Source organism: Lasioglossum baleicum, chromosome 12 (genome assembly GCF_051020765.1).
Source record: "Lasioglossum baleicum chromosome 12, iyLasBale1, whole genome shotgun sequence".
Classification (NCBI taxonomy): domain Eukaryota; kingdom Metazoa; phylum Arthropoda; class Insecta; order Hymenoptera; family Halictidae; genus Lasioglossum; species Lasioglossum baleicum.
Window position 1 is genome coordinate 6,632,528 of NC_134940.1, and position 18,664 is coordinate 6,651,191.

Consider the following 18,664-nt stretch of genomic DNA (forward strand, 5'->3'; position numbering starts at 1 on the left):
AAAGTAGATTTAGCTTGGAACCTGCGTCTACGCTCAATGAACACCACGGTTTTGGTTCTCCACTGCGATATCACGATATCCACCTCGAGAACAGGCAGCCGCTCGTCGGTTCTCAAACTTCAGTTACAGGCACTCCCAAAAGGAAGCCATAGCACGTTACAATACTATAATTTATGGAACAGTACAAAACTCGTTTCAGCGCGACATTGTATATTTTACTTCATGCAAAAGTGACAGTTGAAGATAACAATGCCCGTGTCGCAAACTTGCGTAACAAATTACACCGAATGTAACACTTATACCGAGAATTAATAGCGCTCTTTTTTGTATTATTCGGTATATTAGATCGAATTGAATTTATGTGCACAATTATTGAATAAAGAATTCGATAATTTCTAACGGAAGCAGGTTTGCAATTTCAATATTACCGAAATAAAAAATCTGAATCCAATATGTCGATGAAAAAATCGGAATTATACATGGTAGAAATAATAATAGACAAGTAATAATAGATACGTTAAAAATTCGTTGAAAATCAACGACAGTTGTCTACGATATAAATTATATCATATAATATTGGTCGATGCAGTCTGCTCGTGATTAATGACGAGATTATATGGAACAACGATTACTATTTACGCCCGTTCTATGAATTCTATATGGAATTGCCATTAGCAATAAGTAAGAAATAATTGGAAATTCATTATGTAAACAAGAACAGCTCCGTAACAGCGGTACAAATTATTGGACGTTTCTGTGTAAAATGCCAATATTTCAAACCACGTGGATACGCAACAATTTAGTGTCCTAATAAATAACGCACATTACATATGAGTGGTACGTCCTTTATATACCGATCCCGAACAAACCGAGTCGGTAGTCACAAAATGGAGAGCAATCGACTCTTTTTCATCTTTGCGGCCTGCGTTGGTCTTCTGGGATGTGAGTATTTCTATATTACATATTACATTTGAAAAAAAATGAAAGAAAAATTTTTAACTGACAATAAGTTAAGTTAAATTTTTAACTAACAATTAACGTGTTATTTTGCCCACAGGTGCAGCCTTGTCTGCAGCTCAAGGCTCTTCTAATGCTCACGGCTCTTCTAATGCTCACGGCTCTTCTAATGCTCACGGCTCTTCTAATGCTCACGGCTCTTCTAATGCTCTAGACTCTATTGACGGTGTAGGCTCTTCTGAAGAAGATGCCTTTTATCAAGCATTGAAACAAGCAGCTGCGGATGTGATGCAGTTTCCACTCAGTGAAATAAAGATACGTCTTTACAAAAAGTAATTATAATTCTGGGAAGCAGCAATAACATACAAATTGATATCGTACCTTAACGACTTCGTTCTATTAAAAGCAACAACACAACATTGTTGAATTAAAATAAATTTTTTACTGTTTTATATTTCACCCAATCAATTTCTTCATAAATGCATAAAGGTCCGCAATCTAAATAGTAATTATGGTACAACCTTGGAAGCGATGATTCTACATTAGAGAACAAGTCGAAAATACGAAAGAAATGTTTTTCGTTCGAGGCTTTGTTCTCGAGAAAATTGAGTTCATGTAGGAAGTAGAATTGGTCGGTTATGATCAGACGCGTTAGACGATTTCTATTTTCTTTTTCAGGGATTGCACTTACAAGGAGTTTTCTGCAGCAAGTGCGGATGTGATCGTGCCTTTCCTTAATTTGACTCTAGACACGTTATTTCATGTCCACGGTTACCAACAGTCGGATAATGATCCGTATGTCTACAATCTGATATGTGGTACGTATCGATGAAAAATTGGACTAGTCCCAACAAAATCTAACACATTTTCGAAATTGTTGCAGGATATGCGAAAAGTTATCCTTACAATGTATTAGTATTAGACTACAGGGCTGTCACATACCAGTTCTACCCCACGTCGGTTCTATTAGCCGGCTCTGTAGCCGGAGTTTTGATAAATGCTATAAGAACGTTAGTGAAGGCTGGTGTCATTGCAGCAAAACTAATACTAAGTGGATTTTCTTTGGGTGCTCAAATTGTTGGATACGTTGGTGGCGAGTTACCACATTCCAGTAATGTCACATTCGAAGTTACAAAACTGCTTGGTACGTAGAATTAATTTTTACACGTTTTGCAAATGAATTTCGCCCTTTTGCAAATCAATTTCATCCTTTTGCAAATCACTTTCACCCTTTTGCAAATCAATTTCAACCTTTTACAAATAAAGCATTTTGAAGTTCTTGTAAAAAACAAATCAAATAGAATGTAAAGTAACGTGTAATGTATGAAAACTGTGTGTAGATATGTATATTCATTGCAGTGATTTTCTAGTTGAGAAATTTAAAAAATGATAATCAATTTGGGTATTGGGTATTGATTCTTATGTTTCCCTCGCAGTAATGATACCGTTCGCGTTGTGTGTCCACATAAATATATAATTGAATCTAATTTATCTAATAATTAATTTGAAATATTCTTAATGGGTGAAATTGATTTGCAAAAGGGTGAATTTGGAGCGCAAAACCTGTAGAAGAAAGCTTTTCCGCGACGAAAACAATTGTGACACATTTTTTTCGTAAGTGGATAAAATCCACATTTTGGCAATGCAATTTTTAATGTAATATTTAATGTCGACCTCTTTCTATGACAGGTTTGGACCCTGCCGGACCGTTGTACGACTTCATGCAATCCTCTATAACCTATACTGATGGAAAATGCGTCATATGCGTTCACACCGATGCAGGAATGTATGGCACACTTCGTGCGTGTGGTCATATAGACTTCTATCCAAACGGTGGATTCAGAAATCAACCTGGTTGTAACTTCCTCACCAGCATGGGTGCGTAACACATCTCCTGTTAACTATAGCTTCCACATTCTTTATTTTTTTACCACGTTTTCATTAGCTCGCTTTCTTGTCTGTCTGTTTGTCTGTTCGGTATTTTTGCAATTGATTTTAAGCTAACTTCCCGATGAGCTAGAGACTTGAAATTTTAAACGTAGCTCAGAACTGGATGACAATGCAATATTTAAAAAAATGTTTAAAAAAGCGTATGCGTTTAGGAGATATAAACTATTAAATTTAACCGTTACAGCTGCGTGACGCTCGGTAGTACGTGATCGCGTTCAGCGATCCCCACTCCGCGCGACAGCGCTCCCTTCTCCACTACGCGTTCCCACTCTCACTCATCCCCACTCCACTGACCCACAAAGTTCTCACAAAGTTACTACGTATTATTATATAATACTATAATGTTTTTCTTTACCAAGCGAAAAAACAGCTACACCGAGATTCTACGTCGAACCTTTATCTTTGACATTTTACCACGGAGTTTGTTTTCGATATGACGCGTCGCAATACCGTCTGAAATTGACTACATGTCTCTGTTATAGTCTCATCAAAATGTTTAAAATCGATTGAAAAGTTTCACACACACAAGACTAAAAAGCAGAAAATAATTATTTAAATAAAAATAAATTTTTAAAAAATACCACATTTTTAAAACGGACTAAAAAGTATGAAATAAATTTTACTAGCTCCATACAGATTCCTAACCCCGTACAGATAGTCCTGAAAATTTGTGATTGTGAATTGTGAATAGCTATGAAAATACTTGTAAGATTTAAAACGAAAAACGTGGAGCGCATGCAATAGATAATTGAGGCATGAATAGTTCACCTAGATCACTAACAATTTTAGTGCACCGCAAATGATATGAACTGTTGTGCGAGTTTTGTGAATTTGTGTAAGTTACTCTCTACACGTTTTACTCGCCCCACGTTTTTCGTTTTAAATCTTACAAGTATTTTCATAGCTATTCACAATTCACAATCACAAATTTTCAGGACTATCTGTACGGGGTTAGGGAATCTGTATGGGGCTAGGAAAAATTATTTTATACGTTTTAGTCCGTTTTAAAAACGTGGTATTTTTTAAAAGTTCATTTTTATTTTAATTATATTATCGAAATTATAAAAATGCTTCCATGAGAAACTATTCAATAAATTTCTTTATTCGAGCACGTATTATTATAAAAATTGTGAAAAATCTAAATAAATTCAGTCCTGTAATTTTTATAAAAAGATATACATATAAACGACACATTTTGTACCCGGTACGGTTAGTGTTAAAGTATATTAAATAATTGATTATAATTGATCCCACATAATTAGGCTAATCATTCCCGTACACTGTGTTTCTCGCTAATTAACGTTAGTTCGTAACTATTACTTTATCAACTGTTACAGGCGCGTGTAGCCACGAAAGGGCCACTGAAATTACAGCAGAAGCAGCAAATAATAAGAAAGGTTTCCTTGCCATAAAATGCGATAGTTGGGAGGATTTTAAGCTTGGAAACTGCGACAAGTCGGACATCATTCTGTTTGGTGCAAACGCGCCGTGCAATGCGTTAGTATTGCATTTTTCGCTTTATATGTATACAATATTTTTAGTCTATCTTGTCCGAACCATCCCCAGTGCGAATTCAGAGTAATTAAACGATCCAACGGCGCATTTAAATAAGCGGAAGCTTGCCAGGCTATTAATTAAAAAATCATCATCCTCTTTATTGTGTATGAAAGGCGCAGAAACCCATTGGTGTAAGTTCCCACAGTACGAAAGCTGAGATAATTAAATATCCTTTAATTAAAAATTAATATGATACAAAATCCCAGAAAGAGGCAATTACCGGGAATAAATATGAGAAATCCGCGAAGTAATAAAATAGTAACGAATGGAGCACCATCATATTTACGTACAGGGGATCCAAAATATGTTTCTGATTATTGAATGTATTTATTTTTATATTTTACAAAATGATTCTGTTTATTCGCAGGTCGGGTAAATATTATCTTCAAACAAACAGTCAGTCGCCGTTTGCCAGAGGTATGGCAGGAACAGTATACGATTCCTCGCTCGACAATCCTATCTGGGGATAACAATTCTCTTCAGAATTTATTTTGTCTATGGAAAGATAACACTATCAAGTATTTAGTAGTAGTATAAGGTCTGTCTGTTATTTCGGAAATGTATCAAAATTGTACACTGTGATGTCTCAATAAATAATGAAATCAAAAATCGATACTTGAACCATATATTAAAAAAAAAAGTATTGTTTCTTGTAATTGTTATTCTTTTAGGAGGAACACGCCGAAGTAGGGTCCAGTAATCATTATTGTAATTATAGAAAACATTAAAATAAATTAACTATTCTCGCCAATTAAATATGTGTAGCCTGACAATTCCGTGTCGCTTCTTTTTTCTACAGCGTTTTAATTAATAAAGCACCCGTTGGATGTATAATATGTGTTAGGTGTAGCACAGTAATTACTGGCCTGTGGAATTTCGTTTCTGGTAGTTATGCGAATGTTTGGATTTGTATATCGCAGCTTTCTGGAAATGTAAATATGTTTCATATTCGAGTTTACATTTGAAGGCACGTAACCGCAATTACGCTAAAAGTTGTTGGCCGCTGATTTATGGAATTGTACGAACTAGTTCGGTTACAGTATTAGTTCACTTCACGTGCCACAGAAATGGTAGTAGGAGTGCATCGCTGCAACTTTTCAGAGCTTATTTAAATTTAATTCAAGTGTAATAATTTACATTACTGCTTAGTGTTCCTGGAATAGCAGCAAATCCATTATTTAAACTGAATACAATTCCGTATTCGTGCGCAGTGGAAGACAGTTTGTTATACTTAGACATATTTTATCTTAGCTAACCTTTAGGTTAACATATTAGTTAACGGCCAACATATAATTACTTTATCTACCATGGACATAGCCCATGTGTTGCACACTTTAGTATTCTTCGAGTTTTTCCCTATTCTTTTGCAGCCTTCTCAATCATTATCTCCCCTATCCTAACACTTCTATCGATTTCTGTGCAATCCCTTAGTAGTTGTTCTAAATTGCCGAATCTGCCCCCACGTAAATCGTAACTTCTTCTTTCACCTACCTCCCAATATTTGTTCCAGTTTTCTAGGTTTTCTAGGTTTAGAGTTTAAAGTTCCGCCAGGTTCGCGTGCTTTAGTATATGTACAAAGTAGAATTGGTTGATCATGGTCAGACGATTCCTGTGCAATAGCACCGAACGAGAAAATGTGTTTCCTTTCCTTCTACTAATTTTTGTATCACCCCCTGCCCGGTTGTACTACGATTTCGCTAACGTATATTATAATATATGTAACTGCTGATATTAGAACTGATAACCATCCAGCTAGCTATAAATGGGCTGTTCTAAACGTTTCGTTCAGAAGTAAGCTTGGATTGTCATGATGACGAACAATCGACTTTTTCTCATTTTCGCGATCAGTGTCTGTTTCATCAGCGGTAAGTACCTCGAAAATGTTTTATTTTTAAAAGAGACAAACAGGGAAGCTTCAAATTTTCTATAATCATAATAATAATGTGTTTCCTTTCTCGCAGCTACAGTTTTGTCGTTCAACACTGGCACCATATCGCTGCGTCTCTATTCCAAGTAATTATTTATAATTCTTCACATTGTCGACAAGACACATATTTTGCAAAGTCTCGCAGTCATTTTAAAGGGATCTCGGGGCCGGTTTTGCACGAATCTTTAGGAATTTTTTTCAAAAGAATTAGCGAGTCATTTGCATTCAAAAGTAGAAATAATTTACAAATTCGAACAAATCCTTCTGCACACGTAGTCTGAACGCTTTTATGCTTGAAGAAAATTTGTAATAAATAGTAATGATTGATTTTTCGATAATAAAAAGCCTGAATTCCCCTTAAGATCGATCGCGATCCATTAGTGGTAGCTTAATATTCGGACGCTCTAAAATAGACGATAACTTTTTAAATATCGTACTACACGATTTGAACTTTTTTGGGAAGCTAGAGCAATTAGTTTAATACAGGATGTGAAAAGAAATTTTTCAGAAATTGCAATTGATCACTATACATATTATATACTTTAGGAACGGGTCTTATATACAACTCAATGCTAAACAAGCGTCGCAATTTGTGCCTCATATGGATTTAACGTTGAAGACACTGTTCTACTGCCATGGTTATCTGCAATCAACAGACAGTGACATTGTCGTGCAGTTAATACACAGTAAGTTTTCATCGAACTAAAACTATTATAATATTCATACATAATAAAGATGATTCTTCAGGATGTTGGTACAATATTTGTAAAATTGTTACAGGTTTTCTAGCTGGGTTCAATTACAATATTATAGCAGTGGATTATAGGCACGAAGCAGCGGACATCTACCCCTTGTCGGCTGGTCTGAGCGAGAGTGTGGCTATGACTGTAATTGATAGTCTCAATGCTATGGTGGCAGTTGGACTGAATAAAAATGAAATAATATTTTACGGACATTCTTTGGGTGCTCAAATTTCCGGGGAAGTTGGCCGCGGACTATCCTACCGACTCGAGAAGATAATGGGTGTGTGAATCATAATTTCATAGTAATTTCTCGCGCAACTTTAACCCTCCCGATTTCCCAGCTGATTTTAAGCAAGTTGATTAAATTAACTAGCAACTTAATTTTAAGAAGTCATGCCTCGTTACCTGTCTGAAGAGAACCGTAATCATTATTTACGTTTCATTGTGAAGTGAATGGATTAATTCATTCCTCCAGATTATTAGCTTACACTCGTTCACATGAATCTCCTTTCATTACAGGTCTGGACCCAGCAGGACCTGGCTTCGAGTATTATCAACAATCGCTTTCAGCTGCTGACGCGCTTTGCGTCATATGCATTCATACTGATATGTACAACTATGGAAATCCGGAACCATGTGGCCACTTAGATTTCTATCCGAACGGTGGATTTCGAGAACAACCTGGTTGTCCAGTATTCTCGTTCACGGGTACGTAAAACGTTTCCCGTCCTCTGTACATTCTTCCAATACGTTCCTGTACGTTCTTCCCGTGCCAATTATCGAAGTAATTGAATGAAAGATGGCCGAAGTCGCGAGTAACTTCGTTTGCCTGAGAAGAAGCTAGTTACTTCTAATTACTCTGTCGCCGAGTTCTTAAATTCGTTGTCGAATTACTTCAAGTGCTTTGTAGAAGACAGTTCCCGGAGCAGGCACGCAGTCTTCTCGTAACATTAACCGGAAATTATATTTGCTCACGGGTGGTCCACCTAATTGTAGCCAATTCATTTGTGATGACATAACAAATGTTTTTAATGCAATGTAAACGGTGTCACAAGGTGAATGCTTTGCAGATTTTTATTTTTTTTTTGCAATGTCATTTCTTCCAGAGTTTTCAAGGTCATCGTAAATGTATATCTGTTTGTTTAATAACGTGACCTTGAAGTGAATGCTCATGATACGAAAACTTCGCAAAGAAAAGTTAATTTTTAACATATTTAAAAAAAAAATCAGTTTACTCTAAAAAATTGGTCATTCGAAGACGCACAAATTCGATTTTGAAATTTTCGTCTGGGTCTGATAGTTTCGGAGATATTAGAAATAAACTAGATTTCTCACCCCAACTTTAAGGGCTATTTTCACCCTCTTGACACGAGTGTCGGCAGCTATAAAAAAAGTACGTGTCAAATTTTTTTCCAGTTCTATATCATAACGAAATTTCATAAAAATTTCTCCCTTGTATTTTTATTTCATTGTATCTAATTTGTATTATTATTTTTCAAGATCCTGGGGGGAATTGCAGTCATATCAGATCCGAAAAGTATATGATAGAAGCAGCGACGCATCCGAACGCGTTCCTCAGTAAAAAATGTCCTAGTTGGTACGATTTTACACTCCACAGGTGCAAAAAGTCCGATAAGTTCGATGTAATTCCTATGGGAGACTCTTCGCCGTGCTCTGCGTTAGTATAACACTTTTGACTTGATAAATTGATCATTTATTTCAGTGTTTGTAATATTTATCTATATTTTGCAGCGCCGGCAAATATTACTTACAGACAAATGCTGAATCACCATTTGCGAAGGGATTAGAGGGCACAGTCTACCGTCGCAATTTTTACGCATAAGAATAATTTTTTAAACAATATTGCAAAATATTGGATGTGGTAAAAATATAAGATGTTTATTCGTGAATTTGAATAAAAAACATCGGAAAATAACTTTTTACCCTGTTATTTTACTGTGTCAATTTGTCACCGAGGAACATATTCGGTTCGTAATACATATAAAGGACGGATTTTAACATTCGTCAAAAAATTAATTTTCCTTTTCACTACGGTTAAAATTTGTCGCACGGTGTAATAAACGAGGCGATGTTCATTTTGTATGCTTTTGTGAGTGAAAACTATTCGATAGCTTACCTTCCTCTTTGAGCGTGCCATTCTTTGATCTCTCACATTTTCGGCTTCTCCAGGCGGCCTTTTCCCCCACACCACGACAGCTATACTAGCGTACGTAAATATAAGGACCGTTATTGGTATCACGTACTGGAGAACCAATAAGGCTATGGAGTAATAATATCTGAAACACACACGTACGAGTCAGTTGTTATCCGACGACGTAGAACAGTAAGTATGATAGAGATGTGCAGTACAATAGAACAGATGAAAGACTACTGCACGTTTTATTAGGTTCTCACATATGAAACGTACGAGTTTTCACTTCTCGACGTTTATATCCTAGAAATTATTAACGCTATAGTATACACAAAGAAATGTAGGGCACATCAGAACGACTGTTATAATTAGACTGTTTTAGTGCGTTTTTTCGAAGTCGGTTTAATTTTTTTTCATAATTGCATATATGTATTTAACGTAAATTATGCATTAAATTTACGCATATTTTGACATATAAAATTTGCATAAACTTCCGCAGTCTTTTAGATATAATCCTCAAAAGGAATCTTTTACTCTGCGAAGCTTCGTTTTTAGAAGGATCGTACTTGGAAACTCATTTAACCTTTGACAAAGGGATCTCGCAATTTTCGTGCGATCCAATTCTGATTCTGGGTCGTTATCATGGTGAAAGTCAACTAGATTCACTTGCGAGAGCAGCAGCGGATAATTTCTTGTAGAGTCAAATATGTTGAAGTAAGTGTTTGTAAAAAGAATCAAATGTAAATTAAGAAATTCAAAATTTTACTTATTGCAAAGATTCACGTCAAGTGCTTATTTAAAAGTAAATACGAAAATGCGGATTTTCATGCATTTATGAGGAATTTGGGTGAATGAAATATAAAACGGTAAACAATTAGAAAAATTGTTTTACTTTATTATTTTACTCCTGCTTCCCACAATCAAAGCAGAGCATTTTTATTTTGCATAAGGGATAGTCGTACCTTCAGCGATCAAACGAAGTAGTAAGTAATTATGGATCGTTCCAAAGCGATCGCACGCAAAGTATTAATTATAACTACCGCATTATTCAACGAACAAAACGAAAATTCAAACGTGACCTGTTACATTTTATGCAAGGAATCTTTGCTTCAAGTGTTCTATGTGTTTTTAGACTGGAAATGTTTATATCTTTTTGATGGTGAATGAATTTCAATATAAATCGTGGAATTACTTGAAGATGCGTTACCTATTTTCTGCCATTGGCCAAACTTCTTCGCAGAGATAGTGATCGCATACTATGTGCTGTAGCGTTGGCTGCGTCAGCTTCGATACGATAGGAATCGGAGATGATATTGCTACCACGAGCATCCAAACAGACAGAATCAGAAACTGGGCCTGTCGTTTGCTCAGTTTCGGCTTCAAGGGCCACATGATAGCTCTGTACCGATCTATACTTATTGCCACGAGGGTGTATGCGCTCACGAGGACTGATACCGCCTGGAAACAGAACACGTGATCTTGTTTTTAGCCTGCGATTAAAAATCAAATCTTAATTTAACAGTTCTAGACGTACAATAAAGACAAAGGTTCTTTGCTATCGACTACAGAATCATTTAACCCTTAGCGCTCGAGTGGCGACTCAGAGTCATCACTACATGTTATGTTGGTATCTAATCAATAGACTGCGGATCGTGATGCATTTATGGCTTATGAAAATGTTCAGAAATGGCTAGAGTATAAAATTCCACAGAATTTAACGCGATTTTTATTTATTTCAGATCTCTATATACAGGGTGAGCCACCTAACGTTGCCACCTCAAATATCTTTGTTGTTTTTAAAGATACGTCAACTGTCTGAAGGACAAAGTTGAATGGTTCAGTGGGGCTTTTGTATAATATAAGAATTTTCTTGAAAATATAAGACATTCTTGAAATTTGCCTGCAAATATTAAAAATCGCATAAACATACGCAGTCTACTAATCAGTTACTAAACATTTCAGTATTTTATGAGGTGTTATATCAATTTTTCATATCCATAAAACGAAGGTCGGAATAAATGCTCAATTTTCCAGTTGAAATAATTCTTGCATAAGATTAATATCTCAAAAATCGATTCTATAATAAGAAAGGTCCCTTGGATGTTGGATAGATGCAAGCTCAAGATGCCTCGCGCGAAGCACCCCATATCTCAAGTGATCCCATAAGTAACGAGATGAGAGAAATAAATTTTTTTCCGATAGGATTTGAATGATGAATGCTAAGAACGAGGATTCAGTCACGAGCCGAGGCGCTGGAATCGATAAACGACTTTCGTGAACGAACTGGTCTGCAAACAGTGGTATCTTGGGTAGATGCTTTAAGGACATGAGTCTTGTTAACGATGAGAGCAGGTCATTAGGCGATCAGTCGTCACCATGGTAGCGTTGTCGTCGTCGTTAGTGATCTAACAAGCGAAGGTAGTGATGTGAACCAGTGATTCTTCTCGTTTTGGACAGCTTTAAGCTCGAATTATCGTGCTCGTTATTATTTCCATGTTATCCCCTCTCTGTCGGATTAGTCACGTGAAATAATGTTTAATTTTCCAGTTAAAACAGCTCCCTTTCTGAAAATTGCGTGTAAAGTAAAATAGTTTCGATTTAAATCGTTTTTTCTCGCCTCCTCTAAAATTTACTTTTTTGGACCAGGCAATTTTCATGTGTGGCCGGCGATATGCAAATAGAAAAAATGTTTGCTCTCGAATTCATTTGTTTGTACTGTATGGTGGTTGTTCTACTTGTGCTGGAAGAGTTTCATCATTTCCTGAACGACGGATGCTATGATTTCCGGGTTACTACCCTGGGTTCGTCGACAACTCATTTCATATGGTCAAATCGTCGACAAATGTCTTTATCGACATGATTTGACGGACACTATGTTTGCATCGACGGAAGTTAGTGTCGGTCAAATCGTGTCGATGAAAACAGTGTCGGCGAAATGAGTTATCGACGAAGATCGAAGGTTGTCGACCAGGGTAACCCATAATTTCCTTCGACGAAAGATAACCGCTAGCCCCCAGCGATGATAACAGACCATTTCCTTCGCGACGGGCGACCTTTGTGAACGCTACGACAACATCGATACCGCGGACTCCATACGAAATAGCAGATCATCGACCAATTTGGAGAAAGCTCCAAGTTTCCGCAAAGGAAACTTCGCTGATGCCGGCCGTAACATGGTTACACGAGTTTCCGCGCAAACTGCCGGGAACTGGCCGCAGGGGATGGGAAATTGGGACTCCGGCTGTAGGATTTTATGTGTCACGAAACCGCATACGAAACGAAACGTTGCACAACAATGCGATGTAACAAGCTCCGAATCCTTTCCATGATTGAAATCGACTCATTCCCCTGTTTTCATTTCTCACTGCACACTGCCGTCCATAAATCACCGGACACTTGCTTATCTTTAACAAAATGGTAATTACAGAATACAAGGTTCCAGCTTGACTTTATTGTTTTATTTTTAAAAAAGAGATTGAGAAAGTTCTAAAAGCTCTAGAAGTCGCAATTGTCTCACTTAAATTTGAAAAACTAGAAAATACAAGAATAATAATTAAAATTTGGAAAATATAGGACATTTTGGCCAGATTTGATTTACATGTTCTCTACATTAGAAAAAATTAGTAAGTACCATTTTTATTTCATAATATATAGGTCCAAATTAGAAGCGTCCAAAATTTGGATGTTGAATATAATATTGGGTTGGCAAGAAAGTAATTTCGGTATTTCAAGGTGAAATAAAACCGAATTTCTATATTCAAACGATAAACTTAAATCAAGAAAATATTTTCTTATTTATTCTATTTTGCAAAAGATCATCGAACAAAAGGGAAATATCTGATTCAGTAAAGTTCATTGCTTGAATACAAAAATTGGACTCTATTTCACCTTAAAATACCGAAATTACCTACATACTTGTCCAACCCAATGCATTGTCAAAATTTAATCGAAATATAATGCGCGAAATAACTGTGCTGTACTCGTTAATTTTAATCGACTCCGACTGAGACCCCATTAATATAACAGGATTTTCAGTACTTAGCAGCAAAACATGAGAATCTCATTCATGATGCGTACGACCAAAATTTTGTTTGTAGTTTGAACCAAACGTTTACCGTAACATTTAATAAATAGTTGACAGTAATAACTGACGCAACGATCAAATAATTCGTGCACAGCTTGGCTCACTGAGTCGATTAAAATCTGCACTAACATGTTACACATCTGGACCATCGAGCTTGTGGGTTCTAATTAATTTCGACATACCGATTCTAAATTGTTCTTCAAACACGACTTCTAGAAACCACCAAGCACCGGTATTAAATCGTTTAATCCTTCAAAGGATCTGAAGCTATCGAGCTGCAGACTCGAATAGACCCTTTATGATCTTTGTGTGTCCTCGATTGAGAGGTCCACCACGTAGATAGAACGTACGTGCGCAGGACTTTGGGCAGTACATAAGGACTTTGACGTAAGTCGCTTTTACTTCCGTAAATCCGGGTTCGTGGCGTTCGGAATGAATCTCCGGATCTGCCATCGTTAAATTCCATCGTTAGTTGTCAGAGTCGAAATATTCGCGGCTCGTTCAAAATACAAGAAAAATATAATCCCACGGACGGACAGGTCGTTTTTTAAAGTTTTCAACGAACGAACGATTTCCCGTCGATGGTCTCCCGGTTTGATAAACGAGTAGCGCGATATTAAATCGCCGGTATACACGCAGGACGTTGTTGAACTTATTCGTTTTTCTTCCAAGTTGTCTGCTAATGAATTCTTCTTTTGAATTTGCTTTTTTATTATCTATCATGCTCTCGACCTGGAAATCTTAATAAAAGAATAACCTAAAAACATTTTCTGTTTATCATTATTCTGTTGATCATAGTTTAATTCAAACTAACTGATTGCACATTTTGAAGTTATACTTTATCATAAATTTCCTAGTTCGAGGTCACTTGACATCATTGAACACTGTGAAGTTAAAAATATATGGTGCCGTTTAAAAGTTATCGATGACTATCAAAAGACTTTGGAAACGATAAAAATCAAAACATTTTGTATCTCCGTATATTTGCCTCCTTTAACAATACAACTTTTCTTCAAGCCTGTTTCTCGCGAATCACCCGGTACACTCGTGTTATTCAACTATTGGGTTGACGAAAAAGTAATTTCGGTATTTTAAGGTGAAATAGAAATTTCTTTAAGCAATTAACTTTAATCGATCAAATATCTTCCATTTTGTTCGATGATCTTTTGCCATCTTTCCGGTAGCTTAATAAGCTTAAAAAGTAGCTGGAGGTTGATTCTATGTTATCCAATTGCAAATGTTCACAAATTAACTCTGGTTAATTAGTTATTAACAATTGTTGAGCGGGCTGATTGTTTCGGAAGTTCCCATAACGCGTATGACAAGGAGGATCGAACTGTGCGACAAGGACAGACATACATAACATACCACTTCTCCAAAATTTGTTAATAACCAACAATTTAAGCATCAAACCTGCATAAAATTGAAATGGGAATGTAGCTAAGGATTCATTTTACATTCTACAATTTTAAAAGTTCACCAATGAAGTCTTTAAAGTTAGCAAATTAATTATGAAAATGTTACTTGTCGAACTATTCGAGGTTATTCGTAACGCTAGAAAATTGTAGCCCCCTCAGCAAAGAAGTTTCACTTCAATAACCAATTAACGCACCTTTGAGGCAACCTCTAAATAAAACCAAAACGTAGAAACGATTGTAAGTACGTAATACCTGAAGGAAGTTGACGATGGGACAAAGCGTCGGGCCGAACGGCCAATACTGGAGCACGAAGAGGCTGACGAAACTGGGCGGCACGCAGAACAATGCCATTAGGATGTCGCCGACGGCTAGGTTCACGATGAACAAGTTCGTAACGGTTTTCATCCGTATGTCAGAGTGTACCACGTAACAGACCAGACCGTTGCCCGACAACGCAACGATGAAGACGGCACCGTAGAAGAAACAAATGATGCACATGAACCAGCTCTTCGAGAAGATGCTGTACGATCCCACGAAATAGTTGCAGGTGATTTCAAGTTGGAGCGGCGTCGAGTTCGAGCCATTGTAGACCTGCACGATGTGCACGGTGTGGTTGTCCTCGCCGTAGATGTAGCTCATGGTCGTAGCCACACACTGCTCAGAGTATGCCGACACCTAACAGTAGAATCATCGGAACGTTAAAATATTGCGTGTTAATCATTTCAACAGGTTAAAACTTTTGCAATAAATCATTTTAATTGTTGGCACTGAAGCTGCGATGGTCTGCGAAACTTTTCAAGTGGAAACTTCTTTAGCGTACACAATTGTTGAGCAGTGAACGAGTCTGATCCGCCACGCTCAGTGGAATAATCGCCATAAAAGTTTTCATTTTAGTCGTACGGTCTTTTGCGCACGGTATTGTTTTACTTTATTATTTTTCTAATGACCTCTTTTCGTGGCCTCCTGTCGCCTCCTTCTTTTATTGATTCAGTAAAAAAGGAACAAGACGTAAAAAAAGCTATTTGTTCTTTGTCAAGCGGAGTTGGGTAAAAATCTCGCCGTTCTCCTGTGGAACAAATATGTTCTTCCAGGAACGTCGTCTTATTACTCTTAAAAAGATGTAATACGATCTTTACTTAAACCGATTCCCCTCAGCGTTCTGCGTATAATTGGAACGAGGTAATCTCGGAAAATTCTATACGGCTTACGGTATAGTTAGACTCTATCACAACACGCAAATATTTTTCAAGCCAATTTGAAAAGCTGTTTAACGGAAGCCTGTTATTTCTTAAAAGATTTAATGAAATTGTAAATAAACTGAGAAGTTAAAGGAAACTGCTGGTATACAGTTTCAGTACTCCGGTAAGAAACTTTCGCGTAGTTGGGATCATAGTTCAGCCTCTAGCGAACTTCTAACGCTAAATATTGATCAGTTATAATCGGGTAATGTGCTGTTATAGATGATGGTATTCTGTTACAAGATTAATGACAGCAATGAAACAATGTATTGTACATACTATTCTAATGAGGATAAATTTTTACGTGGGAGACAACCGTCAAAATACTCGACGATCCAAATATAGTCAGAGAAGAGGCGAGTTTACGGAAAATAATTAACGCATATTAAATCGTCGGCGTGGGAGTGCTCTTGCTTCCAGCGGAATTAAATCATGTAGAAAATGATAGTGATATCGAATTTGTTATAAGCAGAGAATGATGTTATTTAAAATGCTGTACAGGGTGTATAAACAGTAATGGTTATCCGTTCTAGGGGTGAATCTACACCTCTGAATCGGTGGACATTTGTAAGAGAAACTTGCTGCCAAATTGTTTATAACAAAGAAAATTGTTGTTAAAGTTTTTTTTACATCAACACCTTCCTCTCATCCAGACTAGAAAAAGTTTGAAAGAAGCCATGTGCCGCAAACAAATAGCTATTGAGATACAAGTTGTTACAGTTCTTGCAAAATTTGATATTGTGTGGAGAATGGAGATATATATGTATATAGGTGGGGAAATGTAGCGCCTGTTAAGGGGCCCTTAGACGATCAATAATATTGTCAATGTAGGTTGACAATAATATTAATTAATTGACAATGCGTTTGAACCCCTGCTAAACGGTCAATATGCCCTTTCAATGCGCCCCGTCAATTATTGATAGGCGGATTGACAATATTATTGATCGTCTAGGGGCCCCTTTAATTGTACGTGGATGTGTCTGAAGAACTTTAGGTTGAGAAGTGGGGAAACTGTCAAAGAAATTCCTTTTTGCATTGTCTTCGGTCGTCAATGAAGTTGTCGGAGTGCGGTGGTTGTAAAATAATCGGCCGGTTCTTGTAACGTATTATAACGTCTTATATCTATAACGTCCTTTACAAGTGACAACCGCAGAACTATTGTGACCGTGGTCAGAGTAATTTCTTCCCGTTCGCTGTCACGGGGAGAGTACGATTTCCGTGGCCCCTCGTTTTGAGGTTATATTTGTGTTCTTGGGGTTATTTCAAGAAAGAAATGTATATATAACATGGTGTCAAATCGGCCTGGTTTAGCCGGTAAAGTAGATTTCCTGTTTATTATAAATTTTCAAATATCTCGGTAACTATGTGAAATATGGCAAAATATCACGAGACCTTTTTGTGGAAAATGAAATTTCCAACAATTTATGTCCTGTGACATTTTTTTATCAGCTGCGCAGTTTCCGAGTATATTTATATTTCGATGAAGTTGCAGAACAACTGCTTCCGGTAAATATAGCTATGAGGGATTCCAACTCGGATGACCTTCACCTTGACGTATGTTGTCAAGGACAACATTCTGAACAACTTTTGTCAATCCATCTATCCGTCGCTCGGACTTACTTTCCGAGATAATTACGAAAAAGCTTAGTTAAATTTTGGTTGCAATTACAGTAAACTTTACGTTTAGGGAGGCAGCTCCCCACACAGACAATACCACACACACACACTCAGTGCTTAACACGCACCCAGTGTTTCTAAAAAGAAGGTCACCCATATATGTATAACGATTGCAGTGAATATTTTTCGGGAAAAATGGAATTTTAACATCATTTTAACGCTTCTCATAGGAAATTCAATTTCCTACAAAAAATGTCTCTTGATATTTTGCCATATTTCGCATAGTTTGCGAGATATTTGCAGGTTTATACAAAACAGGAAATCTACTTTACCGGCTAAACCAGGCCGATTTGACACTGTGTTATATACAGGGTGTCCCAAAATTCGTGAACTTCCCGAAAGGGGGTCGTTCCTGAGACCATTTCAAGCGACATTTTCCTTTGCAAAAATGTTATCCGCGACTTTGTTTAGGAGTTATTGACAAAAAGCACGGACCAATCAGAGCGCGACTTAGACGCGAGTTGCCACAGTCGGCCAATAGACAGTTGGGGCGCCAAGAACACAGACAAATATAACCTCAAAACGAGGAGCCTCGGAATCGTACTCGTGCCCAAGTGACAACCGCAGAACTATTTTGACACCGTGGTCGGAGTAATTTCTTCCCGTTCGCTGTCACAATGTCGGAGTGTGTTGTTGTGTGCAGTGTTCAGTGATTGTGTAGAAGTGTGGTGTTTTGTGCTTCATCGTTAATAAGACGTATTCGCGAAAATGGAAGTGTCCACTTAATCCGACGGAGGAACAGAAGATTCTGAAACATTTGTAAGTACCTATACTTGACATGTAGGATTAACATTCTTATGTGTAGAACAGTGGATATAGGGTATTCTTTCACATTTTGCAACTTCAAATTTATGATTCGAATGGACAGGGAGACGATCGCTTTTTTTCGATATGGGCCTATTGACGAATGTCCCTTTAAATTTCGTTTGGCTTGAGGCACGATCGGGTGTACTGTAGTAGT

At 37.1% G+C, this 18,664-nt stretch overlaps 3 protein-coding genes across 8 annotated transcripts in view; 2 read left to right on the top strand and 1 right to left on the bottom strand.

Annotated features, from left to right (window-relative positions):
- LOC143214100 (RYamide receptor) overlaps positions 1-18,664 on the bottom strand; it is a 104,068-nt gene that overhangs the window by 64,235 nt on the left and 21,169 nt on the right. For all 6 annotated transcript variants that reach the window (XR_013010096.1, XR_013010098.1, XR_013010097.1 and 3 more), the window contains exons 2-4: positions 15,041-15,463; positions 10,494-10,744; positions 9,272-9,431 (exon numbers count right to left, since the gene is read on the bottom strand). Coding sequence is in view for 2 of the 6 variants with exons in the window: in XM_076434736.1 (XP_076290851.1) it covers positions 9,272-9,431; positions 10,494-10,744; positions 15,041-15,427 (798 nt within the window). In the remaining 4 variants the exon portion in view is untranslated. The remainder of the gene's footprint in view (positions 1-9,271; positions 9,432-10,493; positions 10,745-15,040; positions 15,464-18,664) is intronic.
- On the top strand, positions 888-5,097 carry LOC143214122 (lipase member H-B-like). The gene is made up of 7 exons (XM_076434770.1): positions 888-942; positions 1,058-1,242; positions 1,613-1,775; positions 1,841-2,101; positions 2,647-2,835; positions 4,245-4,404; positions 4,832-5,097. The coding sequence occupies exons 1-7, from the start codon at positions 888-890 to the stop codon at positions 4,932-4,934; spliced, it is 1,116 nt and encodes a 371-aa protein (XP_076290885.1). The 3' UTR covers positions 4,935-5,097.
- On the top strand, positions 6,230-9,118 carry LOC143214106 (lipase member H-like). The gene is made up of 7 exons (XM_076434751.1): positions 6,230-6,329; positions 6,426-6,477; positions 6,938-7,077; positions 7,172-7,414; positions 7,654-7,842; positions 8,635-8,812; positions 8,887-9,118. The coding sequence occupies exons 1-7, from the start codon at positions 6,272-6,274 to the stop codon at positions 8,975-8,977; spliced, it is 951 nt and encodes a 316-aa protein (XP_076290866.1). The 5' UTR covers positions 6,230-6,271; the 3' UTR covers positions 8,978-9,118.